Source organism: Brienomyrus brachyistius, unplaced genomic scaffold (assembly GCF_023856365.1).
Source record: "Brienomyrus brachyistius isolate T26 unplaced genomic scaffold, BBRACH_0.4 scaffold74, whole genome shotgun sequence".
In the NCBI taxonomy this organism is placed as follows: Eukaryota; Metazoa; Chordata; class Actinopteri; order Osteoglossiformes; family Mormyridae; genus Brienomyrus; species Brienomyrus brachyistius.
The window spans coordinates 472,411-499,729 of NW_026042349.1; the positions used below are offsets into that span (position 1 = coordinate 472,411).

Consider the following 27,319-nt stretch of genomic DNA (forward strand, 5'->3'; position numbering starts at 1 on the left):
CCTTCACATAGACGTAACCACACAGGTATACACAGAAGGCTGTTACACTCACCTTCACATAGACGTAACCACACAGGTATACACAGAAGGCTGTTACCCTTACCTTCACATAGACGTAACCACACAGGTATACACAGAAGACTGTTACCCTTACCTTCACATAGACGTAACCACTCAGGTATACACAGAAGGGTGTTACACTCACCTTCACATAGACGTAACCACACAGGTATACACAGAAGGCTGTTACCCTTACCTTCACATAGACGTAACCACACAGGTATACACAGAAGGATGTTACCCTTACCTTCACATAGACGTAACCACACAGGTATACACAGAAGGCTGTTACACTCACCTTCACATAGACGTAACCACACAGGTATACACAGAAGGCTGTTACCCTTACCTTCACATAGACGTAACCACACAGGTATACACAGAAGGCTGTTACCCTTACCTTCACATAGACGTAACCACACAGGTATACACAGAAGGCTGTTACACTCACCTTCACATAGACGTAACCACACAGGTATACACAGAAGGCTGTTACCCTTACCTTCACATAGACGTAACCACACAGGTATACACAGAAGGCTGTTACCCTTACCTTCACATAGACGTAACCACACAGGTATACACAGAAGGCTGTTACCCTTACCTTCACATAGACGTAACCACACAGGTATACACAGAAGGCTGTTACCCTTACCTTCACATACATGTAACCACACAGGTATACACAGAAGGCTGTTACCCTTACCTTCACATAGACGTAACCACTCAGGTATACACAGAAGGATGTTACACTCACCTTCACATAGACGTAACCACACAGGTATACACAGAAGGATGTTACACTCACCTTCACATAGACGTAACCACACAGGTATACACAGAAGGCTGTTACACTCACCTTCACATAGACGTAACCACACAGGTATACACAGAAGGCTGTTACCCTTACCTTCACATAGACGTAACCACACAGGTATACACAGAAGGCTGTTACACTCACCTTCACATAGACGTAACCACACAGGTATACACAGAAGGCTGTTACACTCACCTTCACATAGACGTAACCACACAGGTATACACAGAAGGCTGTTACCCTCACCTTCACATAGACGTAACCACACAGGTATACACAGAAGGATGTTACACTCACCTTCACAATGAGCCTTTTTTCCGCTCCCTCAGACAAATCTACGACCAGCAGCTATAACAGAAGCAGTAAGTATCAGTTACACAGTACCAGTTGGCAGGGGCCGCAAGAAGGCCTGCGTCCTCCACCTCCCTTTTCCCTTTACTGTAGTGTTCTTCCTTGACTTATTGCAAAGGATTGCTACCCGAACACCTTCTTGGTCGAATGAGATTTGCCGACACTTATTAGCAACACTTACTATGTAACCTCTACAGACTAGGTGTCAGATTGCTGTCAGGCATAATGCCCTGACAGCATTGTACTGTAGGTCCCATCAGCTGCATACGTAGTTATAATCATTATAATACATTTTTTAAATAACATACTTTACATTTTCGGAGAAAATCTCTAGGTGCTACAAATCCTCAACAATCCAAAAAAAGATATAAAGCAAAAAAATTAAGAATGATAAAATTAGCTAAAAATGAAGGTTTTAAGTCCTTTTTTAAGGCTGTCGGTAGATTGGGCTGCTCTCGGAGTGTCAGGAAGGGCGCTTCCATAGGCGAGGCGTAGCAGCACAGAAAACCCGATCGTAGAAGTTACTCACACTGGTGGTGTCAGCATCCTCCATGATTTCATTTAGCATGTGCTTCTGCACCCCCAGTAGGAAGGGGGTGGGTGCCATGGTTACAGTAAGGAGGATCTGAGGGACGATGGAGATGAGAGTGTGCTGCCAAACGAAGGGGTACAGCAGTGCCGTCACTGCATTGATGACCTGGGACAGCGTGCTGAGATGAGGAGGTGAAACAAAGAGAAGACTAAAGCCTCGCACATGCATACATCGACTTTGGATGTTGAGCCTTCATTACTTAAAGTGAATATCAAAGCTAGCACATATCATATTCTTACACTGTATTCAGATGCTAATAGCTTATAGACACATTTAGTGCTGTAATGAAAGTACAATAGTGGTGAGTAATGTATCACACATAAACTTCACAAAGTTGTGGAGCCTGGTCTCAGCCACACTTGGTGCTGGAGGTTTAGTACGCTACCATCTTTGCTGCTTGGAATGCTAAAAAGCTAAAAAGTTAGGGCAGGTCCATGAATTTGTGAACATAAATTTGCAAGTTCAAATCCTATTTAATGGTAATACAGCAACTCCAGGAAAGATGGTTCACTTGTGAAGTGTGAAGTAAGCAGCCTTGACTATGGATAAAAATGTAATGTAAGTGATGTGCTCACCCCATGTGCACCTTGATGTAAGTGATGTGTGCACCCCGTGTGGACCTTCATGTAAGTGATGTGCTCACCCCGTGTTCACCTTCATGTAAGTGCTGTGCTCACCCCGTGTTCACCTTCATGTAAGTGCTGTGCTCACCCCGTGTGGACCTTCATGTAAGTGATGTGCTCACCCCGTGTGGACCTTCATGTAAGTGATGTGCTCACCCCATGTGCACCTTGATGTAAGTGCTGTGCTCACCCTGTGTTCACCTTCATGTAAGTGCTGTGCTCACCCCGTGTGGACCTTCATGCAAGTGCTGTGCTCACCCCGTGTGGACCTTCATGTAAGTGATGTGCTCACCCCGTGTGGACCTTCATGTAAGTGATGTGCTCACCCCGTGTGGACCTTCATGTAAGTGATGTGCTCACCCCGTGTGGACCTTCATGTAAGTGATGTGCTCACCCCATGTGGACCTTCATGTAAGTGATGTGCTCACCCCATGTGGACCTTCATGTAAGTGATGTGCTCACCCCATGTGAACCTTCAAGTAAGTGATGTGCTCACCCCGTGTGGACCTTCATGTAAGTGATGTGCTCACCCCGTGTGGACCTTCATGTAAGTGACATTTCACTGCTTCTGTAAGGAGGGGTGTTTGGGTCTGCTGGAGTGGGGGGTGGGGTACACTGTGAGCGGCTCTGTGGGCAATGACGTATTTCAAGGTCACCTTGGCTAAAGCCTGTTTGTCTTCCTTTACTGTGAATATGGGGTCATGCGCATTGTGAGCATTGGGGTGACAGGACACTAGCCCGGCCTCGAGAGTCAAGCAACAATCATGTAACTTTATTTCTTACATAATGCTTTTGTTCATTAAAGGGAAAACAGGCTTTAGAGGACATGTGATAGTCTAACCCACCTATTCCCTGGGGCAATGCCGCCCAAAGGGGTGGGGGGGGGGGTCCTGATAGGTCCTAGTAATCTGCTGGAATAATTTGTCATATATACATACATGACGTTGCAAAGGTAATAAACCTGGTTTAACATTTCATAGATTTCCAGCAGACCCAGCAAGGTGCAGTGAGTGGATTGCAGTGGTCAGCCGGGAGACCTGGCAGCCCACTGAATACATGCCTTTGTGAGTTATTGATATGATTTATTAAAATTAGATTTCAGTTTCTGGTCAATTCAGTTTGTCATCTTTTTCATGTTCTGAACCTGTTTAAGGGCAATTCTAAGGCAATTTTAAGTAAAAACGGAGCACTGATGTAAAGAAATAATGACTTGAATTGTATCGTTGAACAAGCCATGATAAAATATATCACCATATCGCCTAGCCCCAGGCCGATATCAAAACTGATTTACACAGAATTGTTTTATGTGCAGTCTGCCTGTCATTAGACATTGTAGCGTTTATAAGATATAAGTCTCACCTTTGATGTGATTAGGAAGTGATCTTTTCTGCGAATTTCCCATACACTGGTTCTGGGTACGTGACCAGCCAGAAAATACTTGTATGCATCAAAACTTTTATAGGTAACACTTTACTCGAGGGGGGCACAAATACTGAGTAATAACTCAATAATAAAGTACAAATCATGAACAAACATTGCTACTAGAGAAAAAAGATGTACTCGTGCTGTGCTCACTCAGTTATAAATGAGAAGCAATCATGGTCCATTGTGCATGTGTGCATGAGAAAATTCACTGGTTATCATTCTGAAATGATGTTCTACAATTTTTAAGTTTAAATTATAAAATTATTTCATTTCTGACCGACAGAAAAAGGTCCATTGGGAATTCTCCAGTTTTATCATTGGCCGCTCTGGGCCTGGTAACAAGTTAGGATCACGTGGATAGGATACCTTCCTTGTTGAGATTTGGTCTTTCTTGAGATTTTTAAGTTATCTAAAAGACTAGATAAAGGAATCTTTCAACCACAGGTGTGAAACTAATGGAATTCATCATTTCTTTGACATATAATTGCGGGGGGACGGGTGGAGATCATCTTGTCCCCGGGTTCAAGTCAGACACCACCCTGGGGTATGTCTCCATGTCTCCAGCTTGCATTATCTCTCCAAATAAAGGAGAAATGATTCGTGTTTTGGGTCGGTCTGGGTGCAGACTGATTCAGGATCTGAGGCAGTCTGTTATGCAGATTTGGATTCATTTTAGTAGTTCTGCTTTAAAGCAGGGTGTCAGATAAGTAAATCAAAGTGTGCAGGAAAAAGCACTGTCATGACACCGCACCTGAAACATACACACACAACAGTCACTGCCAGTCACAACAGTAAATCGCAGCTGTGTCGCAGTTGCTCTTACCCGAGAGACATTTTGAGCGCCAACACTTCTTTTGAATGAATACATACAAATTCTTTTGGGGTTGCAGATCTGGTAAATGTGACTCTTGTCCAGTTACCCTGAAGATATATAAGATTACTGCTGCATGCTTGGTTTCGTTCTCATTAGCCCATGGTTCCTTCATTATCGGAGCATGTACATGCCTGCTCTCCTTCTTCTCAGAAGCCTTCTCCAATGGAGGTATCGCATTACGTTTAGCATTTAGCTCAGCCACGGGCATTATCCACGTGCAGAGTCTACAGGATGTCCTGCATTTATCACGGATGCTATTTACTCTCCTACTCATAAGGCAGAACGACGCGGTCCTTCTTCATCCAGGTTTTGGAGCTTTTGATCACCAAAGCAGCTACTTAATCACTCTTCTGCTCCGGCAGTGAGTAGGAAGTTTCTCCAGTACTCTGTTACTGGAAGCTCCTTTAAGCCTGAGGCCAGAACACAAAGGCTCTGCTGCTCCACAGCAATCAATCAAAACACAGAGATTTCGCCACTTTTATATTCCCAGCTTCCCAGATGAGCAAAACCATACATGCTAGAATGCTTTCGCAAATATGAAGTCTTACAATATACCACTGTTAGTGCTCGCTATACTTTACAATACTTGTAGTGCCAGTTTTACCTTTAAGACAACTCCGGTTGCACATCAATTGATCAGTCAATTTACATCCATCCATCCATCCATCCCCCAACCACTTATTCAGTACAGGGTCATGGAGTCATTTATACATTATAATGGCCATTTATGATTTATATTTTTCCTTACAGCCATTTAAACTGTTATTAGGCTACATTTTTCTGTACCTGGGCAGGTAACTGCATGCCCAAAATACCATCAACAGTAGCTGCTTTAGCTCTGCAGGCCACTGGCTGCTTTAGCTCTGCAGGCCACTGGCTGCTTTAGCTGTGCAGGCCACTGGCTGCTTTAGCTCTGCAGGCCACTGGCTGCTTTAGCTCTGCAGACCACTGGCTGCTTTAGCTGTGGAAACCTCTGGCGCTGTAGTTGTGCAGACCTCCGCCCATCTTAGTTGTGCAGAAGACTGGCCAGTTACCTGAGCTCTTCGGCGACAAAGATAATGCGGCGCTCCAGGACAGTGGCGGCAAACACCTGGAGCACCTCCTTATCCGACAGGCAGTGGAACAGCGTGTGGAAGTCCACGTGCTCCAGCCAGGAGTCCAGGGGCCGAGTCAGCTTGATGATCTGCAGTGCGTATCAAAATGTCACCCAACACGTCTGCATTAGTATCCATGCTGCACAAACAGAATCCACGTTTACAATGAAAACTAGAGTTTTTACTACCAGTTTTCCTATTATTCTGCCGGTTTCTGTATGTGTGTTTCTTTACTGCGTGGCTGTGTGTCCCACTCACCTCTGTACCGGATTCCGGAATGAAGCTCTTGATATTAACAGTGTGTCCTGGGGCAGGAACCGGCGCCTCCCTCAGGCTCTGCATGAAGGGGTAGATCATCGCCATTGAGATCTGCCGCCGCTTCTCCACCTCATCAAAGATCTGTGCCATGTCAGGACAAAAACTGAGGTTGACAAGGAGCCTAACACTAACCCTAGCCCTGCTCCAGGAAGCAGAGCCATTAATCCCAAGGAATGCCTTACAGTGGCCAGTGATCCACTGCTTTGTTTTGTAAACAATGTAAAAATTTCCAGTTTGTTAGACTGATGATCAGGTGGGACTAGGAGCAAAAATGTATTTCAGTTTCACTTTAAAACAGGCAGTGGCTGGGCTGCTGTTTATTCGATACCATAAAAGATAAACAGGAGATGAAGAAGGTCTTCAGCTAGAGGTACTCAGAGCAAATAGCTTCTCATAAAATAGCAAAGTGCATGAATGGTTCATTTACAGGTATTCATTTAGTGGGGGTTACTCCAAAGTCAGGTCAACACAGCTGTAAGAAGAACTCTTCCAGGCAAAGCATGTGGTCTACCACTGAGTTTGCATAATGCAGCAATGTGTAAATTACCGCACAACAAGCACTTTAGGAGAAAAGACCACAACTAACACAACTGCTATGTTAATAATTTCATCATCAGGGTTGTTTTCTAACAGAATCCTGTAGCAGGATTGACCTGCCTGTCAGGTTGTCCCTGTGGAGCACTTATTGAGGGTCACAAACGCTGAGGGAAATACCAACTTAATGATTAAATACTGTCATATTCAGTCACATGATCCATGGCCATCCGCACGCAGGCAGCTGGTTAATGGATAAACTGATGGATGAGTCCATAGTTTAATGCCATCCTGTGTGTAAGTAAGTGATGTAAGGGTTATAACGATGCAGTAAGCCCGAAAATGCATGTAAGGGTTATAACGACACAGTAAGCTCGAAAATGCATGTAAGGGTTATAACGACGCAGTAAGCCCGGAAATGCATGTAAGGGTTATAACGATGCAGTAAGCCTGGAAATGCATGTAAGGGTTATAACGACGCAGTAAGCCCGGAAATGCATGTAAGAGCACCGCGGGGCTCAGTTCGCCGATACAGAGAACACCATACAGCTTGAACTGCATTAGTAAATAACTGTGAAATAACTGAAATAATTAATAGTTCCAACCATAATTTCCACAACTGCCATCCCAGTTCAAGGCTAGAGTCTATTCCAGGAAACACAGGACACAAACATCACATTTTTAAAGCATGCAAGTCCACCTAAAACATGTTGTGAACAGTACGGCAAACCAGAGTATGCTGAGGAAATCAATGTGAACATAGTAAGAGACCCCACACATAGAGCAGAGCAGCAATCACCCCACCACCCGGGACATTACTGAGGCACTGCATAACCCAGAAACAATATGGCACATCAAAAGCACCTGCTTCCCACAGGCTACGAGACCAGAAAGCAAACACATACTGGAGTGGACATCCTGGTTACCTTGGAGAAAAGTCCAAAGCAAGCCAGACGGCTGACGATGCAGAAGGCCTCCGGTAAGCGTGCTCTACTGCCAGGCGGCTGTGAGACAAAGATACGGCTCCATTGTTACCCGAATTAATGCTAAACTGGACATCTTAGAGGCCAGATGCAGGTCGCCAGGCCAGGGATGCAATTGTGGTAAAGAAGCAGAGGGTACCAGGAGCCTCCGGCAGTAGCCGTTTCTTCTGCTGCCATCCATTTCAGTCAAGATGAAGGAGAAGGTCTCACTGCAGAGAGCGTAAAGGAAGGGTTACCAAGAGAGAATCCTGTACTCCTCACCACAGGATAATACACTGCACTGTTACACAGACCACAGGAAGTCACACAGCAAAGCCAGTCCACTTACCTAAATCCTCCTTTTTATAGAGGGCATGCAAAAAGCAGTGGATGAAAAGGAAAAATGAGCAAAGGGGGATGAAAGAGGCCAGAGAACCAACAGAAACCACTACAAAGCGGAAACAGAAACCCAGTAAGACGCTGGAAAAGGGCTACCTTCGACATGCCATTGACCTGAGCTGAGTTTTTTTCCAAACATATTTTTATTTTTATTTTTTATTCACCTTTATTTTACCAGGCAAGACAGATTAAGAACATGTTTCTTATTTACAACTGTGGCCTGGATATAAAGTCTGTGACTTAAAGGGAATTAAAACAACAATTTAAAAGGAGCTTAATATCCTAAAATGTATACTCAACCGCATTTTCTCCTGTTGCTGAGATGGAGGGAAACATTGCTTTTGTGATAAAACTGGTTTTAACAGGATTTAAAACAGGTGACGCCCACCCAGGCTGTGCAATCTAACTGCAAATCCATCTGCCTCACACCAAACCTTCGCCGCAGTGTTGCTCATCGCCTTCATATCATTCGCTCTACAAAGCACTGCCACATCCTGGCCTCACCTGCTGATGTTCCTCTATGCACAGTTTGCCTGCGTGTTTGTGTGTTCGGGGCAGTGTAGTCACCTGCGGTACTCGGAGAGCGGGGCCCACTCCATCCCATCCGGGAAGCAGAAGAGGGTGATTGCTTTCAGAGTCTTCTCTTCCTGCTCCCTCTGGGATCTCATCATCCCGTCTTTCTGGGTACCAAACGACAATCCTTTCAGTACTACCCACAGGCATTAAGCTCCGCCCAGTCCTACCACCCAAACCCATCCAGGACAAAATGACAGTGATGTAAGACTCTAACACAGGCATAACAATAACAAAGATGGTTCTGACTGACCTGGGGCCTTTTTCATGAAGCCGGATTTCTTGCTTAGCTGGACTTTATACAATATTTTTCAAAATGTAATTTTTCTTCCTAGTTGCTTTATTCTATTACTGGTTCCTTTTAATTTTAAAATCTTATTGCTGGTTCTCCTTTCACCACTTATTTTTATTTCACCATCCAGGAGCGACGCAGGTGATACATTTTACTGCATAACACGTATGTGACAAATAGATCATCTCAAATCTTGAATGGATTTAAGGTATCCAGGTTTAAATGGACTTTATCTTCAGTCACTTACATTTAACCCAGACTATCTTAAACCTGACAAGCTAACCGGCTAAGCATGAAATCCTTCTTCATGATACAAGCCCCCATGATCATGACCTCGGGGAAGCAGTTAGAGAAGATCGACATAAAAACGTATGGATGATGGAATTGGGACTGACCTTGGGAAACTGGTAGATGATCTGTGGCTCATAGCCTCCTGTTTTATTCTTATCGATTTTGACGACCACTAGGTACTCAAAGAAGAACTGCCCAGTGTAGCGTTCCTTGGCGGGGACCTCCACTATACTGGGATCTGCCACTGGTGCCTGGTCAGACTCATTAGTACTGGCTGTAGAAAAAAGCACATAACAACAAATTCAGCACATTATACAGTACAGATACTAATCACATTATACAGTACAGATACTAATCACATTATACAGTACAGATACTAATCACATTATACAGTACGGATACTAATCACATTATACAGTACGGATACTAATCACATTATACAGTACAGATACTAATCACATTATACAGCACGGATACTAATGGGGTCTAAGCTGGAATCTGCTGGGCAGGTGGGTTCACACCCCCAGTTCTGGACGTTTGAATCCTGCCCCTTCTCCACACATAGGTGGAGTTTGCATGTTCTCTCTATATTATGTGGGTTCCACCTAAATACAGTGGTTTCCTCCTGCAGTCCAATTCATGTCATTAGGATATCTGACATCTCTAAATTTCCAGTATTTTGATTTCATTAGTGTGTGTGTATGCGTGTGTGAGTGTGTCTGCGTGTGTGAGTGTGTGTGTGTGTCTGACATCTCCTGGGGACCTAAACATTTTTCCAATCCTTGCTATATCGACTCCATGTTGTCTGTCCCTTATTAACACCAGTGAGACGGACGACCGTCAGTAAGTGCTCCACAGGGACAACCTGACAGGCAGGTCAATCCTGCTACAGGATTCTGTTAGAAAACAACCCTGATGATGAAATTATTAACGTAGCAGTTGTGTTAGTTGTGGTCTTTTCTCCTAAAGTGCTTGTTCTGCGGTAATCAGCCACATTATCCGACTTACCGGACCTCTGGAGCTTCTCGCGGAAGGAGGACAGCATGGTGGTCAGCCTCTTAAACTGCGACTCGCCAACCATATCCTCACTAGACATGATGGCACCTGGGCGGGGGGCGGTGGTGTTAGTAGGCACACTTCTACAGAAACCTTCCCTCACAGTGCCGTGTCCCCTCTTCTCTCTGTGGCAGCCCCCCCATAAGCACTGCAGAAAGTAATGCTGGCTTTGGTCATATATCATCACCACTGTCATTTCTCATTTTTAGACCAAACGTCACTGTTTTCATTCAATTGTTATTTACGTGGCTATGATTAAAAGGCCAGATATTATCATACGGCAACCAATATAATGCATTACAGAGTGAAACCTTTGCCCTTGAACAGAAAGGTATTAGCCTAGTTATTTATACTGTGTTGACACGGTATAAAATGCATCTCTACATGGGTTTTTTAAACGCTCAGCTATATGTCGCCTAAACACAGGTAATTTTTTTACTGTGTCTGGAGCGTAAAAATGCTGTGGGGAGACGTGATCTGTTTCAAAGTTTATACCCTGATGGTGTTTGGGACTGTTTGGTTACAAAAGTGTGGCTGTTTGTGTTCTGTGGAACTCTTTTTAGCGGAGCTTCGCTACATTCTGATTGGTTGCCGCCGAACTGTGTCATAGCTCACTATTATAAAGTTGACCAGGCTTCAGCTGCAGTTTGACCCTATTAGCAGTCAGTTTGGTCACATGCCATCCCATGACGCTCTTGCCGCTCAATCAACAGGTTGCAGAAGCCCCCTCTCCTTACCGTGGTTCAGGTTAAGTGGTTCTGTCCTCTGCCCATTGACCTTGGCAGGATCTTCCCTGGGACCTTCCACGGAATCGTCACCTGGGTACGTCTCAGCTGGGCAGGAGCAGAGATCAGGAAACAGTAATTATGGGCAAAACAAAGGGAATAGTATTTACATCCCAAACAACCAGTATTCCTTAAAAACCAAATATAAGTATCATTCTGATTTGCCAGTCATGGCCAGGGCTGTTGCTAATGATTTTGGGCCCCCCAGATCAGACGAATCACTCGGAGGCCTTGGCATTGTCCCACCCCCTTATCAGCCTGGTCGAGGCTGATATTAGCAGCCAATATTTAAATGTCATAAATATTTAATGTTAGCAGAACCAGAGCCAAAGACACAACTACTAAAATAATTTTGATGAAGCTCGGTAGGTTTCACCTCCTGCTCTGTTTTGCCACCCTCACTTGGCAAGGGCTCCCATGATAGCCGGTCATTGCCATCACCAATTTTACACAAAAATATATTGGTCTTGGTCAAAATTTCCACGTCGGCGTACACACAGGACAGTGACCATTACTCTGCACCTGGAAACGATATGATGGCTATTGACATTTTTGTTAAAGTATGTGACCAAGATATCCTGTGTCATTAATTCAAGTGCATTTTCCAGTTATATTTTAAACTGAAGAAAAATGAAAAAATTAATACGTTTTATTTCTTTACTTCTGCTTAAAGATATTCAGTTATATCACGACCCAGTAAACGTTACTTCAGGTACTGTGCCATGGCCAATGCAAGGTTAGTAAGAGCCTGACAAGACATCGCCTTGTATACTGGATTTGAAGATCTCTAAACATCGATGGTTTGGATTCATCATCCATGTACAGAGGACAACATTTCATCTTTAACACAGAAAATTTAACTTTCCGTCTGTTTATTTGCATGCGGACAACCGGCTCGTTTCATCATTTCCTGCAGTAAATTCTCTTTGTGTCCTGTGTGCTGTTTGCATTGTGTTTGTAGTGGTATTATTATTAAGTCTTCACACTTGTCTTTGTTTTGCATTATATAATAGTATCTGTGCACTTTATGTACCTCACTGCTGTATGCAAATTAAAAAAAGCAGGGCGTGGGAGAGCATGGCTACTGTGGTAGATTTAGGGGGCTAAATTAACCGTTTAATACGACACAACGGTCACACTCCCAACAGCCCTATGCAGCACCTGCTTTGCTGAATCTGTCTTCCTGGCATGCAGTAACCCTCAGGACCACAGGGTCTGACATCTAAAAGCTGCCATTTTCAGGAAAACACTGGACATTTCCAAATGTCTGCAACAGGAAACTACCATAATTCGGTTGAATGTTCTGCAAGAGAAATCCAATAACTCCAAACAACTGCTCCCAGCATGAAACTTAATGAGTCTATGTGTATGAAACTCGAATTTCATCTCCTTTCTATTCATGTAAAATGAGCCGGCGAGGGAGCGGCTCACCAACACACCATGGCTAAGCCAGCTGGTTCCACGGCTTTGGGTCTGATTGCAGAAGTCGTGTGACTGGTTTACAGTTGGCCCAGACATGCTCTGGGATGTTTCCTTTTCAGTACAAATAGTGAGTATGGTCTTACGCAGACTATAGGATTGAGAAAATAGAACAATAACAGAACAAAAATCACGAATGACATACAGTCTTGCTGCGTCAGCGGTCATGTGTTATTTCTGCATGTTTTCATGTGTCATGTGGCCATTTCCTGAGTTCCATAGTGCAGGTCTCTAATGCTACTGGGCGGATGAGCAGAAGCGAAAGCTCACTGACGAAACAGTAACCGCAGCCACAAGTGTGTCCTAGTACATCCCAAGTCTCCATAGTTTTCAATAAAAAACATCCTTGAAATAATTCCACACATTTGCTTTGCAGCCCTTATTGAGTCCATTTTTACCTCCTTATTTTTTGAGTCTTGTCCACTTTCTTTGGTGGGAAGACTCCGGGTGGAATGTTGGCAGAATAGCCAACACTTCTCCGAAGAAAGCGTGTCGCAAAACACCTCAGATTCCTTCTATGCCACCTACAATCAAAAAGGTCCCTGGTGTTCACCTTCACTGGCCAGGCGACAAACTGCACTGCAGCCTTTGCATTTCATTCTGGCTTCTGTGGTTCAGTGCCTCTTACGCTGTGTTCCTTCAATGTGCCCAAAACCTTCCCTAATTACAACCAACAGTCTGCTCTCCATTTTCAAAGCTGAGCGATGCCTTGGCACAGATAACATCCAACATTACTTATTAGTCTATCAGACACTTATTTCATAAAGGCCAACATTCTTGCCAATTCCAACCAGTTACACGACTGTACATCTTCTGAAGCACCAGTGAGTAAGTGCTTAACTAAACAGGCATTCCTTTATCTAGAACCTTCCCTGAGCCAATTTGCTGCCACCTGGTAAAATGTTACATGGATGAGGGTGTCAGGAAAATAAGATCCCAAACAAGTCTACTGATAAACCGGGGTTAAACATGGCACTGCTGGTATTTTCTGCCAGTATTAATGGAAGAAAAATAAGCTGTGAAGAGCATTTCCCTTGTAGATGTGGTTCTATGCTTGTTGAAGCTTCCTGTTCTAGGCAGGTGCCAAGGCGCTTACCGAACGCCTTGATGAGTTTCTTCCTGTCTGCACATCACAGCACACATTTTTTTTTCCACTGCAGGAGTCTATTTGCTTCAAAGTGTGCATAACTAGCAAAGACAACTGTAGCAGTCCACTAAGTACTCTGCATTAAGAATCACAGATCACGTACATTTTATTAGAACGATTCAGCCGAACACTGTAATAGCTCTACACAGTCTCGCAGCGGAATGTCTTGTCCCCTATTTTTCAAGTGTCAACATGTTTAATTCACTTCTCCCAGTGTAGGCAGCAAAAACATGTTTAGCATGCTCAACAAACTTTTGGTATTTTACCCTCATTGACATCAAACTTGAAGAGTTTCCAGCTGGATGACCTGATGAAGTAATCGGAACTCGGTGCTTTAGAAGGCGTCAGCCTCACATGCTGCTTCTTGTAGCAATGTTCATTCGTTCGTCTTTTCAGATTCAGCTTTTTTCTTTTTTCGCTTTCTATGGTAGCTTCTCTCTCCCCAACTCACTTGAGTTAAACCTTATTGATCCCCAGGGTGGTGTTCCTGAGTGGGCTGCTCTGTTATTCTAAGCTTGTTTTTCCACAGTCGCTGAGCAGACACCAGTACAAGACAATAAAGCACACAAAAGCAGGGCTTTTGCGCATCTACAAGGCATTTCAGCTACAAGCATTTCAACTCCTAACATTTCCAGTCAGCTGCAGTAAATCCCCTTCAAGGCAAACAAAACTGTGGCCATAGAGTAAGCAGTTGTAATCAGTATCAGCACTGCATGCACAAGCAGCTGTAATCGGTATCAGCACTGCATTCACAAGCAGCTGTAATCGGTATCAGCACTGCATGCACAAGCAGATGTAATCGGTATCAGCACTGCATGCACAAGCAGATGTAATCGGTATCAGCACTGCATGCACAAGCAGCTGTAATCGGTATCAGCACTGCATGCACAAGCAGCTCTCGGGGCTGAGGAGCCACATACACACGTCACATACACACAAATTTTTTTTACTGCAGTTTGCAAAGAATGGGCGTCATGGGAACAATAAACAAGAATAAATATATTCCAGTTAGGGTAGTAAACTTTCACCCCATGGCCGTACCTTTGGCCTCATATCTGCAGTTCCGGGGTACTGATCCTTTATACAGACAACTATACAAACTAACCCAGGGTGACAGATAGACAGCAGGGAGGACTTCCCTGTGAGTGTGAGCTGAACGGTCACCGTTTCTGCACAGCAGCAGAGATGACTTTCCTGTGAGTGTGAGCTGAAGCGTCACCGTTTCTGCACAGCAGCAGGGATGACTTTCCTGTGAGTGTAAGCTGAAGCGTCACCGTTTCTGCACAGCAGCAGGGATGACTTTCCTGTGAGTGTGAGCTGAAGCGTCACCGTTTCTGCACAGCAGCAGAGATGACTTTCCTGTGAGTGTGAGCTGAAGCGTCACCGTTTCTGCACAGCAGCAGGGATGACTTTCCTGTGAGTGTGAGCTGAAGCGTCACTGTTTCTGCACAGTAGCAGGGAGGACTTTCCTGTGAGTGTGAGCTGAACGGTCACTGTTTCTGCACAGCATCACCGTAATTCAACACCCATGACATGTATGCGGCATGCCTGTATCATTCTATAACCCATTTTAAATGCTGAATTTTAACAGTAAGCTTCTTAACGATCCTAACATATGAATAGATAATTAAACCATATAACTGCGCCAGGGGCAGCACGGTGGCCCGGTGGGTGTGGCCCGGTGGGTGTGGCCCGGGTTTGCATCTCTGCCTTGGCTCTGTCTGCATGATCTTCATCATGGGCTTCTCTCAGGTTTCCCTCCACCGTTCAAAAACATGCTACGGTTATTTGGAAATTACAAATTGCTCCTAGCTTTGAGTGATTTGCATGTTTGCCTAGCAGTGCGTCGATGCCGTATCCTGGGTCATTCCCTGCCTTGTGGCAGCAGCTTCTGAGATAAGCTCGGGCTCCCTGCGACACTGTGTAGGACAAGCAGATACTGATGGATGGATAACTCAGGGCTGGGTAATTAATCAAATTTTTAACTAACGATTTTGGCTTCCAGCGACTGTCAAGACAAAATAATTGAGGTAAATCTATTACTATGGTGCCTTTTATTTCATAGTCATGCTTCCGTTTTGTCTTGTGTTACAATTCCAGCTGCGTCTAACTTATTTCTCAGTAGAATTATATTCTAAGTTCAATGAAATACACTGTTAAAAACACAAGAAATACATATTTTCAAAGTTAATGGGTTATCATGTTAAATAATCGACCAAAATATTTGTGATTATGATTTTCCCCCCATAAATCAGCAGCCCTAGGATAACTCTGTCCGAGATACTGGGCCCAAATCTAGCTTTGGTGAATTATTATGATTATAAGTACCATACAAAAACAGGCCAAGAATTAGCCATGCAACCATTTGTCAGGCAACACCCAGAATCAGCAGTCTTTAAGCAGCCACGAAGACAAAAGGCCTGCTGTAGGCACTGAGAGGCGTGGCGAATTCATTACTATTCACTTAGTAGATTACTTTTGATCAAATTTTGACACTAGTGACAGATCCAGAATATTTTTAGGGGAGGGCCAAGGCATCCAAAAAAAAACATTGAACAGTGAAGAACCTTTTCTGAAGTAGAAAGAAGTGAGATTCACATTGCAGGCTCAGGAACACTAGTAGAAGTATAAGAGATAAGCCACAATAACAAATAACGTACTGGAACACTAGTAGAAGTATAAGAGATAAGCCACAATAACAAATAACGTACTGTACAGTGATGCAGGCTGTCACCTGGTCGTGGGAGATCCAGGTCGTGCCGCCATACAAAGGAGAGTCATTGGAACGGCATCTTTTATCAATCTGATCGAATCGCGTCTCTCAGGCTGTTCTATCTTGTGACAAAATGCCTTCGTTCCACTATCATTCACATTCTCACATAAGGGTAGACAGTCAAAATACTTCTATATTTTATGATACTTATATTTTATGATACTTTTATGATATTTTCTCTCACTTTCAGTGTCAGCTGTGTTGCGCCCTTGCAGAACAGTATCCAGGGAGCAAAGGTTGTGATCAGCCCCTATTTTTGCCTTCCCAAAATCTTGGGGATGTACCCCTGACTTGTGCCCCCCGCCACACACAACGCTGACCTGTGTAAGCATGGATGGATGGATGGATTGATGGATGGACAATCCCACTTGGCATTGATGTCCCAGAAGGACTGTCAAGCCATGAAATGACAGCACTTCCAAACACCAAGAGCAGGTAGTAGCAGTAACAGTAATCTGGGCTAAAGTACAAAAATTAATAAATAGACAATAAAGAAATAAAATTAACCAAATTAAATCGGGATTTAAGCAGGGGTGAGGGCTGCATGTCATCATTTCTTAACACAAATCTTAATTATTTCATATATACATGTACATAAATATATAAACAGTTTTGTATCAAAGTATCAATGGTGTATTTTTAATGTGAAATGCGGACACAATGTTGTCTAAATACTAACTTCTATGGAAAACAATGTTTTAACTTCTACAAAGTTTTGACAATTTAACCATTTCTCCACAGTAATGCCTACCCTATGCTTGAAATAGACGTATATGGTTTCAGAGAGAAATAGAATGTCTCTTTCAGTCGTTTAAATCATCTTTCACTCCAAAACACTTTCTCATTTTGTGTAGTTGTCATCGCGCTATGATATCCCACAAAACTAAGGTTAATCCAGCTATTGAAACCCATATTATAACAGCGCTTGAGAGAAAAGTTTACGTACATCCACTAAATTCTACGTGCGGATGTAGAGACATATTTACGACCAAAACAAGAAGAAACAATTTCGCGATTGATTGAGCAGAGAGAAGGAAAGAGCAAACTCACTCGTATTTTCAGCGCGTTATATTCAGGGTCCTAGGAGCCTTACGAGCGCGAGGCGAGCCCCCGCCGACGATCCGCTTCCTGGGACAGGATTCTTATCGCCCAGATGTAATGCCACCCAGGATCGTGCGATCACATGGTTCAAATATAAGAAGTAATGGGTACTGGTCGCAGTTTCCAAGAGGAACAGCCCACGTAGGGCACCGGTCCTAGGGAGATGCTGCTTCTTACAGCCCGATCCCGAAGCCTGCGGAGCCGCGTGTCATCTCGTCCGCCTGCCTTTTCCTCTACTTCCTGCACAGTGCAGCTTTCATTTTCAGCGCCGCTGCATTTTTTTTTACAACGTGTGGGGTGTTAAGACAATATCGCAAATATGTATCCTGTTTCTCAGCTCGTCCGAGGGAGGAAGCCCGGGATTCTCGAAAAGGTTTAACTCTCCTATTAATGGAATTAAACACAATGCAGATGTGACAGAGGTGTGGAGCCGTACCTTTGGCAGGTAAGGAGGCTCCCAGGACACCACCACGCATGCCCAGTTCCTTATGCATAAATATTACGCGGTTATTAACTATTCAGATATGAAGCTGAATGGTGAGATGGGATATTAGAAATGAGTGTGAACGGTAGGGTGGGTAGGTGTGCAGTTAATCTGTTCTCCTTCTGTTTTCTGGGTTTACACCCACAGTCCACATATGTCGTTAGACTAATTTTATGGAGTGTGCGTGGGATGGATTAACTTCTCCGGAAGCCCAAGGCTAATGTGGCTAAGAGGTGCCCCAAGTGGGCCAGTTGAGCAATTTTTTGAGCAGAAAGAGAAATGAAAAAGAAGCTAAAATGATGCAATTTATTACAGCAATAATCCACTAACCAGCAGGCAAGGGTGTGTTACCAGTGGATCAGCCTGCCAGATTTAATGTTTAACCGTTCCATATTTTGGGCTGACCCTGCGCTGTGCCCCCTAGCTTGCTCTCACCTGTCAGTGTCATATCTTTATATCTTATGAAGAGCAAAACAGTGCAGGCAAAAAAACAATTTCCCCACAGGGCTGGATGAAATTTCATATAACTAAACTATAACTCTTCTGTCATGTGTGCGAGCATTAATGATACCGGTACTCACGGTTACGCCAATGGCGGAAGGAGGAGAACTTTTTTGCCCCCCTCCTTGAGCTTGGAAAGTCCCTGTCCTCCTCCTTTGGTTGTGAGCCTGGGAAGAAAGGGAAGGTACCACTGCACATCACAAAGGGGGTCCTCTTCCCAGGGAACTGGGAACAAATGTTAAGGAGAAGGGCACCTGTGTTGCTCACCTTTGACACGAAGAGAAGAAATCCTCCATCTCACCCTCCACAGTGGTCCCTCCCCTCTGTCCTGCTCCATCCTCTGTGTCCTTCAAAAGAATCATCACATCTTCACTGACATTTTAACATATGTTTGCTACATGTGGCTTTTTTGTGTCCTTTTCTCATACAATCCAGCAAAATATGTAAGCAAATCAGAAAACAACTGTCATGCATTATGAAAAGACAGATATATGCTTTTGAGTGTAGCATGTAATTTTTGTTTCTGCTTTTTCTGTTTGATGTTTAAGTTATAAAGGCAAATTCAACCCTAAAACAACAGAACAGCAGTCTAACGAAGCCTCTGACTGACATTAGAAGGTCCTTCTTGTATTGAAGCAGTTAGGTGGGTCTCATTGGACCTGGGAGGGGCAGGATAAGCTGCAGTCTCCTGTATCGGTCTCCTTGAGTCAGTGGCACTTTTCCAGAGGGGTTCCTTCACACAGCTCTATGTGTGGAGCTGCAGCCAATGTTGACAGTGTTTAGCTATTGGTTTATTGTGGGTCTTCTCCTGATGTTGTAAGCTCACCCACTCCTTTCCATCCCTCCTTTCGCGTTGCTGTTTGCCCAGTTAGGATTCCTGTTGTGATTCCAAGGCATAAGGCAGGATGCATTACAGGGTATTCACACACCCTCAGACAATCCCATGCTGATGAGAGGAGTTTAGAACCACCAATTAATCTGAGCATCACTCTTTACAGACAGCTAGTCATTAGCCCAGTTCCTCAGTCTCAGCCTGCTGTTATTTTGGAATGCACTGCACATATTCTTGTGATATTCTAAGCGACAGTTCAGCCACAGTTTGCATATTCAACAGGAACTTGGAATGAGTTATTTCTCCAGGAAGGTGTCAGGCTTGGGGTCGGTGCAGGACTTAGGATGAGTGCTGTGTTCAGGGTCTCCTTTCTCAGAGGATCCCAAGAAGTTCTGCAGTTTTTATGGTCAACGGGAGGAACAGACTCACAGTAGGGAGTCAGCCATGTTTATTCTCCTTTTATGTGGAAGAGCCATGGCAGTGAACAACTGTACAGGGTTAACATAAAGTGCATGATGATGGACTGCCTCCAGAAATCCCCTTAACTGGATATACAGTGTTTGTGGATTGATCACATTGTCTGAATGGCAAGAGTTACATACACATATTCTTACTGTCAGTATTTGTTGACAAATAATTGAGTTTGCAGTGAGAGACTATGGGTTTGCAAAACAAATAAATATGGCAGGAACATTATGTGTATATATCTTTTGTAATTCAGTGCATTTATGAATCGTATTTTAAGTTGTTTATAAGACACTGTATAATATGATTCACTGACTAGTCAATAACATTGAATATATGACTGAATTTTAACCTTATTTGTAAGATATATAACTCAGCGAACTTGCTCAGTTAAAGGCTGCACTGTCAGTGACCTTGGATGACAGTGTATTCCAGGCAACTTCAGCAAAAGTTGGGAACATACATCTTAATATTTTCACGTATGTAATAATCTCGTTCTACTTGAAATGAATATGTAATGTAATGAATAAATAGTGATTTTGTTGTTGGTGCTTCAAAAAAAAATGTCCATTTACAGGCCTTTTGTTATCCGGGAGTCAGACCGAGACACATAAAGGAGAAGCTGGGGAGAACCTTCCTGCTTTTCACCATAATTATGCTTCAACGCATTTCCTATTTATTTTTTTATAATCTTTATTCTGTTACTATATAAAGCAACTATTCACCTCCACACAACTTAGTCAGACAGGTACTTGTTGAATTAATATAGTTTAATTCCCCCTCTCAAGTGAAGAACTGGAACCAGCAGCTTGACGGTGAGAGTCAGACATTTGTCTACTGCTGACCTTTGACCTAAACTCAGGGAAATGTTAATATTTCTTTCAGTTAGTGAGAAATAAAATCCTGCTTTCAGTAAAGACACTATTACAGCTGTGCAAAACTCCCACTGTGATGCTTTTTACTCTTAGTTCAGTATATTTTTCTGCTCTCTCTAACATTGCTGCCTCAGAGCAGTTAGCATGTAGTAACAACAGGATACGACATAAGCACTGGAAAGCAGAAGGGAAAGCCAGTTAGACCATGTTTTATAATGTGCAATTTTCCAAACTGAACCATACAAAACTGTACTAACTTCATAGAAGACACATCGAATAAGAGGGAACGAAACAGCAAAGATCCACTGAAAAGGAACCTGGCAATCACCTCGGGCATTAAACCATAAACAAGAAGTGATGCTGGATGTGCTGGTTCTCTCAGGTGACGTCTGGCAGTCACGACTGTCAGTCAGTGTTAACCCCACACCGACCATCTCGGCTTCAGTCAACCACCGTCCATCAGGTTTAGCAGAAAATACACAAAACGAATCATTGTAACTGCACGCACATGAGTGGGGGAGGCAGAATTTACGCACTAGTTTAATAGTAGTTATCTCCACCCACAACTCAAAGAATAATACGACAAAAGCCATGGGAGAAGCTCCAAAAGTGTTAACTTAGGTTCAGCTGACATGTGGTCTAGATTTTAATGCAGATGCTGGTAGGAGCATTTGTTACATGGCCTAGCAGGTTCTTACATAACTGCGGATAACTGCTAAATACAATGGTGAAATACAGGAAAACTCAACTCCCAGAAACTGGAGATGTTAAGGAAGTTAAGTAGCTAAGCGAAGCCCTTGAAAAGCATGTAAGAGTTAGTTCCTCATACACATCTAGGCAGTTACATCACTTGAGATCTGTAGCATGATCACATTTTCTAATTAATGTTCTTGCTGGAGCAGGAGGAGGATAATTTTGTGTGATTCATTATTGTCTGTCAACATACACCATCGAAATATTGCCTGCAGTCACGCAGAACACTGAGAGTAGGCCTGCTTAGCAGCCTGAGCTGTGTACAATTGCATCATTTGAGTGATGCAAAGCACTGCTTCACGCATTTTTGGAACTTGTCGCCTTTATCTTTGCGTGTCACGTGGTGGGCCTCCGTCTGTTACGACGTCTTCTCATTTCGGCATCTGCTTTTATGCAACATCATGATGCTCAGTGCTCTGCTGAGCTGTATGCAGAAGCGGATTCGGGTGGAGCTGTGTCTATTCATCCGCCTGTACTCTCTGCAGCCTCTGCTCATAACAAAAAAAACTGATTCATGTGATAAAATGAGTTTGTCTGATACTGGACTATGATCTTTGTTAGGTATATGTTTGTCCGATACAGGACTATGATCTCCGTTAGGTATATGTTTGTCCGATACAGGACTATGATCTTCGTTAGGTATATGTTTGTCCGATACAGGACTATGATCTTCGTTAGGTATATGTTTGTTTGATACAGCACTACGATCTATGTTAGGTACATGTTGGTCCGATACAGGACTATCTTCCTTAGGTATATGTATGTCTGATTTAGGACTTCATTTTTTCCCAATATCATTCAGTCCTAGATATCTGTTCATGTTAATTTTTTGAGGGGGGGGATCTGCCCCTATTTCTGATGCGTCTGTCTCTCCTACAGATCAAACATTAACCACAGCCATTAGCAGTCAGAAATTTCTGGTAAAAGACTGGAAGTCATACATATATATTTGTAGTATATGTTAATGTCAGGGACAATTACCTTTAACAGGAAAGAGATGGCAAACTGCATTTGACCTTTGACCCATTGGTACCGCAACCTTAGGATCCAAGGTACTGAAGTGACTAAGTGACTTTGTCCACGTCCAAATTTTGACCTTTCCACACACAAAGCTTCACACGAGTATTGTGCTTCCATTTTTATTTTTTAAAAAGGTTTTGTACCTATTTATAGATATTCAATGTGATATGGAGATGACACATTATAAATCGAGTATTTGTGTCTTATTAATTATGGTTGGTAGAGATGATATAGTCTTCAATCTACATTCCTAAATATAAAAACATAAAAATGTGCATATATGTGGAAATACACAGCTTGCTGCAGGGCTGGTCTTTTTTTGAGTAAACAGCCCTATGTGTGACACACACACACACACACACACACCTGTGAATGCCCTCAGATCAAGTATAAACACACCAGCAGGAAAACTGTGCAATGTGGGAATGTGGGTTTTGGTTTAAGAACACTTCAGGTTTTTACTTTCAGACATTATTCTCTGTCAGTGTCAAACTCTTACTTTTGGTCTGTTCCTGGAGGAGAATACGGACAGTCCAGTACATAAAGAAAACAGAACATCTAAACATACACTGAGCAGAATGACACATGTACACTCAGGGACGAAGGCCGGTCTACTGGCCACATTTTTCACACTGGAGAAAATACAGCACTGCAGGCAGTGATTTCCACACACGATACATTGTCGTTCAGAGTGCGATGTCACATGCCAGAGACAGCAACAAGTAAAAACAAAAGGTGTAAAGAATGTGCTGACCTGCGGAGACCCTTCTTAAGCCACTGTGACTGAATAAACACACATACTTTCCCTCATCAGTCACCTGACTGGAAAACAGGTAACCACAATGTGATTAACTGCAGAGAGATGAGGAAGATTAGATTGTTTAGTCAAGTACAAGACCTTATTAAAACCCTGTTGAACTTAACTGCAGGGTCACAAGACAATTCTGGAAAAACCAGGCAGACTCAAATGGGAACATTACAGCCTAAAATACCTGTAACCCTTTTTATCCCATTTGTTCAATTGTAATCGCAAAGAGGTCTTACATGGCTTGGGGGGTTAAGATCTTGAGTCCAGATGGTTGGTCAAGACTTAGGAGGAGACCTCTTGTTGTCAGCTTCGACAAGGCAAAATATACCACTGTTTACATGGAGGGAGTGTAAAGTTGTAACCTTTTTAGGCAAAACCATATGCTGAGCAACGGCAAACGAAGGGCGTTTTCGAGGAGGCTGCGCAAAACCTATGGCATTTTTAAAAAAATACTTCAACACACAAAAACTCCAGACAGTGCACCCACATCGAGCCAGCCAGGGCGGGACTCACCCTCAGGGCTGGAGGTCTAAGGCCACAATGACACCCACTGAGCTTCCGTGTTACTGTAGTTCAAGAAAATGAACCTCAATGTGGCAAAGACTATTTTCGTTAAGGAACATGGCATTTTCAAGGCGTGACCCATGAGAAGGTTCTTGATTTGAAAATGGTCATATGAAACTTAAATGGCACAGTATTGTATGGCTGTCAAATATGGAGCTGAAAATGTGGATAAAAGGTTCTTTAACCTTTGTCAGCGGGGGACCTCGGGGAGAGGGGGAGGCCACACTCCAGGGAGCAGAACACTTGCAGTTATTTTTAGCATAGGACGACTTGGGGAACCCAAGGCCCCAAGAGTCTCCCAATGCCATTGTGGCCCCTGAGAACCACTACAAGACATGACAGGCCGTGACAGTGAGAGTGGAGCACACAGAAGGGGTCCAACTCAGCACGGCTCCACGGCATGCTCATATTCACAGGCAGCCTTTACAAATATCAGGAGCAGCCTCAGCATGGATTAAAACATGGCGCTGACCCTCCCAATAGCAGAGCACATGGGAGCGCAAACAACCAGAATTAGCATCATTACCTACATGCTAATATATTAAACACATGCAAAAGCATAAGGATAAAATGGAAAAGATATGCACCACGCTAAACCGCATCAAAGTAACAGAAGGAAATGTTTGTCTGCTATTTACTGGAAAGTGATACTGTTACAGCAGCAGGAATTATTTTCCTAATTAAGGCAACAAATTCAATCGTGAACAACAGACAGAAGGCTGGGTGTCAAGGTGAAGAGTCACTATGGCTGCTTTCACCTTATCTGCTCCTTGTCATGACACTCTGATGGATTGGTTGGCCCTAGTCCAGGTGCCTTGTTTTTAACGAACCATGAATACATGCAGCCCGCAGCAGAGGTGATGACTGGTTAGAGTGACAACTCACCAGTTGTGTCTTAAAGTAGTTGGATACTGCAAGACTGTCAGATAAAGAGTCTGATGAAATTTGAAATTGCATAGCATAAGCTACATGCTATAAAATCATTCTGAATATAGGCATCTGCTAACTAACTGGGTCAAAAATAACATTAAAGAAATATTCTCTTTGAAAAAAACGAATGTTAGCGGAATTGCATTTTCCATCATGAAAACACTGTTGCAATCACTTGAGGCATCGAAACAAGTCACCCTGACATGATACGTGCAGATTGTACAGATGTACACAAGATTTCCTTTGCAAATTCTGCACTTCTTCCTGTCACATGATATTTACTGTGAAATAATTATGAAAGCATCACATTTCCAAAACAGAAAGTGTGTCCCTGTGTGTGGCCCATTAAAACTTTCCACTCAAGGACTTATTTTTATGAAAACAGTCATCGCATCATAACTGCAGCAATTTGAATCCTTACATAAATGTGAAATACTTAGTATGTCTCAAAATTTCATTTTAAGCAAATGGTTACATAGTGGTTAAGACGGGTAAGTTATTGCCAGAAGGCTATGTGTTCAAATCCAGGATGGTGACATAGTTGCTGTTTTGGGCTGATGTTGTTTCAAAAAAGTTTGTGCCCAGGGAAAAATATTGGCTACCTAAATAAATAATGATATACCAGTGCGTGAGGAATGTAAAACTGTGCAGTGCTGCATGTCATCAATGTCTGTTCCTGGGATATTCACTCAAGCGATCTCAGTGTGTATAAACCTCTTAAAGGATGCTAGCAGTCATTTTAAGTCAGCAGGGTAAAATGAAATTCTTTCAGAGCTGAAGGAGAAGGAGAAACTGTGACGAACAGCAAGATGAGGAGGAAACAGCCCTTTTTAACCCCCAGCTGAAAAACGCTACTGGGGAACGTTTCTGCCTGCTGCCATTACACAGCAAGGCCTCCCCCCGAAATGTCACCCCCCTGCAGCCAGAACATTTAAGGAACAACCCATCCCTGCAATAATATGAATCTGGTGCTATCTGTATCACCATCACTAATGTATTATATTATTGTTATTATTATCTGTAAATATTTATTTCTCTATTATGACAGTATTCTGTGATATTTCTGTATTGTGTACTGGCACGTTTACTTATTTCCTATGTGTTCTGTCTTTGTGTCTTGCCTGTTATATATGTGTTGGTCTGTACTCTACATTCTTGTTCCTGTATTCTACATTCCTGTTGCTGTACCCTACATTCTTGTTCCTGTATTCTACATTCCTGTTGCTGTACTCTACATTCCTGTTGCTGTACCCTACATTCCTGTTGCTGTACCCTACATTCCTGTTCCTGTACTCTACATTCTTGTTCCTGTATTCTACATTCCTGTTGCTGTACCCTACATTCTTGTTCCTGTACCCTACATTCCTGTTCCTGTACTCTACATTCTTGTTCCTGTATTCTACATTCTTGTTCCTGTACTCTACATACCTGTTGCTGTACTCTACATTCCTGTTGCTGTACCCTACATTACTGTTGCTGTACTCTACATTCCTGTTGCTGTACTGTACATTCCTGTTGCTGTACTCTACATTCCTGTTGCTGTATGCACCACAGTCTCCCCTTGGGATCAACAAAGTCCATCTCTTTCTTAATCTTAAGACCGCAGCAGCAAACACAGGCCACCATGATTCCCATGTCGCCATAGACTCCAAGCCAAGGTCCACTCACCTGCAGCCGTGTGTCGCCGGACTCCTTACTCTTTACACAGTTCTACAGGTGGCCTGCTGCCTCCCAGAGAGGGTGGGAGTGAGCAATAAGCCGCTGGGCAGCTGCGGGGGGCGCCGTGGAGCTCCCTGTGCTGCTTCGCTGCTGCTGTGTCTGTTTCTGTGTCCGATTGAGGAAGTATTCACACAGCTACTGGCACTTAGACTTTGCACCTTGTCCTTTGCATATTAATGGGGGGAGGAGTGAGAGGCAGTTTCCTCATTTTCACCAGCCTAGTGCAGACCTCTCATGTGCGAGTGTGTGGTCAGACCTGGTCCACACCCCGCCCAAGCACACACCTGACCGGCCTTTGACACACAACAACACAATCTATTGTTCTCAGCTCTGATTGCATTATTTATCAGACTCAATGGCTCAACAGGGAGGTTGTCTCCTTAATGCACATAATCGCGTTTATCTATGAGACTTAAGAAAAAGAGCAACCCAGCATCTGCTCTCACTTGCTCTGGTCTTGCAGCCCCAAACAGCACTTAGTAATATAGAATAGATATGCATGTTTACATATGCAGGAAATACCTTGAAGCTCTTGAAGATGTGCAGTCGGTGGTATTAATGCAGTGGGATTTATGCGTGTCTTTCCACAGTGTGTGTGTGTACGTGTGTGTGCTTGTGTGTGTCTGTGTGTGTGCTTGCGTGTGTGTGTGTGTCTGTGTGTGTGCTTGCATGTGTGTGTATATCTGTGTGTGTGTGTGTGTGTGCTCCATGGTTACACTGAGGATGTGTGCCCTGAAACTGAAAGTCTACCATCAGGCCTGTCTGCAAGCATCATGCACATCAACTATAACTATGTTTGAGGATGCCTCCACAAACTTTAAA

General features: G+C 43.4%; 1 protein-coding gene across 1 annotated transcript in view; it reads right to left on the reverse strand.

Moving 5' to 3' along the window:
• LOC125726639 (DENN domain-containing protein 2D-like) overlaps positions 1 to 26,639 on the reverse strand; it is a 31,396-nt gene extending 4,757 nt beyond the window's left edge. Inside the window, exons 1-13 of the mRNA XM_049002968.1 lie at positions 26,447 to 26,639; positions 18,799 to 18,878; positions 18,612 to 18,698; positions 10,999 to 11,094; positions 10,214 to 10,309; positions 9,310 to 9,479; positions 8,617 to 8,729; positions 7,811 to 7,880; positions 7,615 to 7,692; positions 6,095 to 6,235; positions 5,777 to 5,925; positions 1,758 to 1,938; positions 1,175 to 1,225 (exon numbers count right to left, since the gene is read on the reverse strand). Of these exons, the coding sequence (XP_048858925.1) occupies positions 1,175 to 1,225; positions 1,758 to 1,938; positions 5,777 to 5,925; positions 6,095 to 6,235; positions 7,615 to 7,692; positions 7,811 to 7,880; positions 8,617 to 8,729; positions 9,310 to 9,479; positions 10,214 to 10,309; positions 10,999 to 11,094; positions 18,612 to 18,698; positions 18,799 to 18,868 (1,302 nt within the window). The 5' untranslated portion in view covers positions 18,869 to 18,878; positions 26,447 to 26,639. The remainder of the gene's footprint in view (positions 1 to 1,174; positions 1,226 to 1,757; positions 1,939 to 5,776; positions 5,926 to 6,094; positions 6,236 to 7,614; positions 7,693 to 7,810; positions 7,881 to 8,616; positions 8,730 to 9,309; positions 9,480 to 10,213; positions 10,310 to 10,998; positions 11,095 to 18,611; positions 18,699 to 18,798; positions 18,879 to 26,446) is intronic.
• Between the last annotated feature and the right edge of the window lie 680 nt (positions 26,640 to 27,319).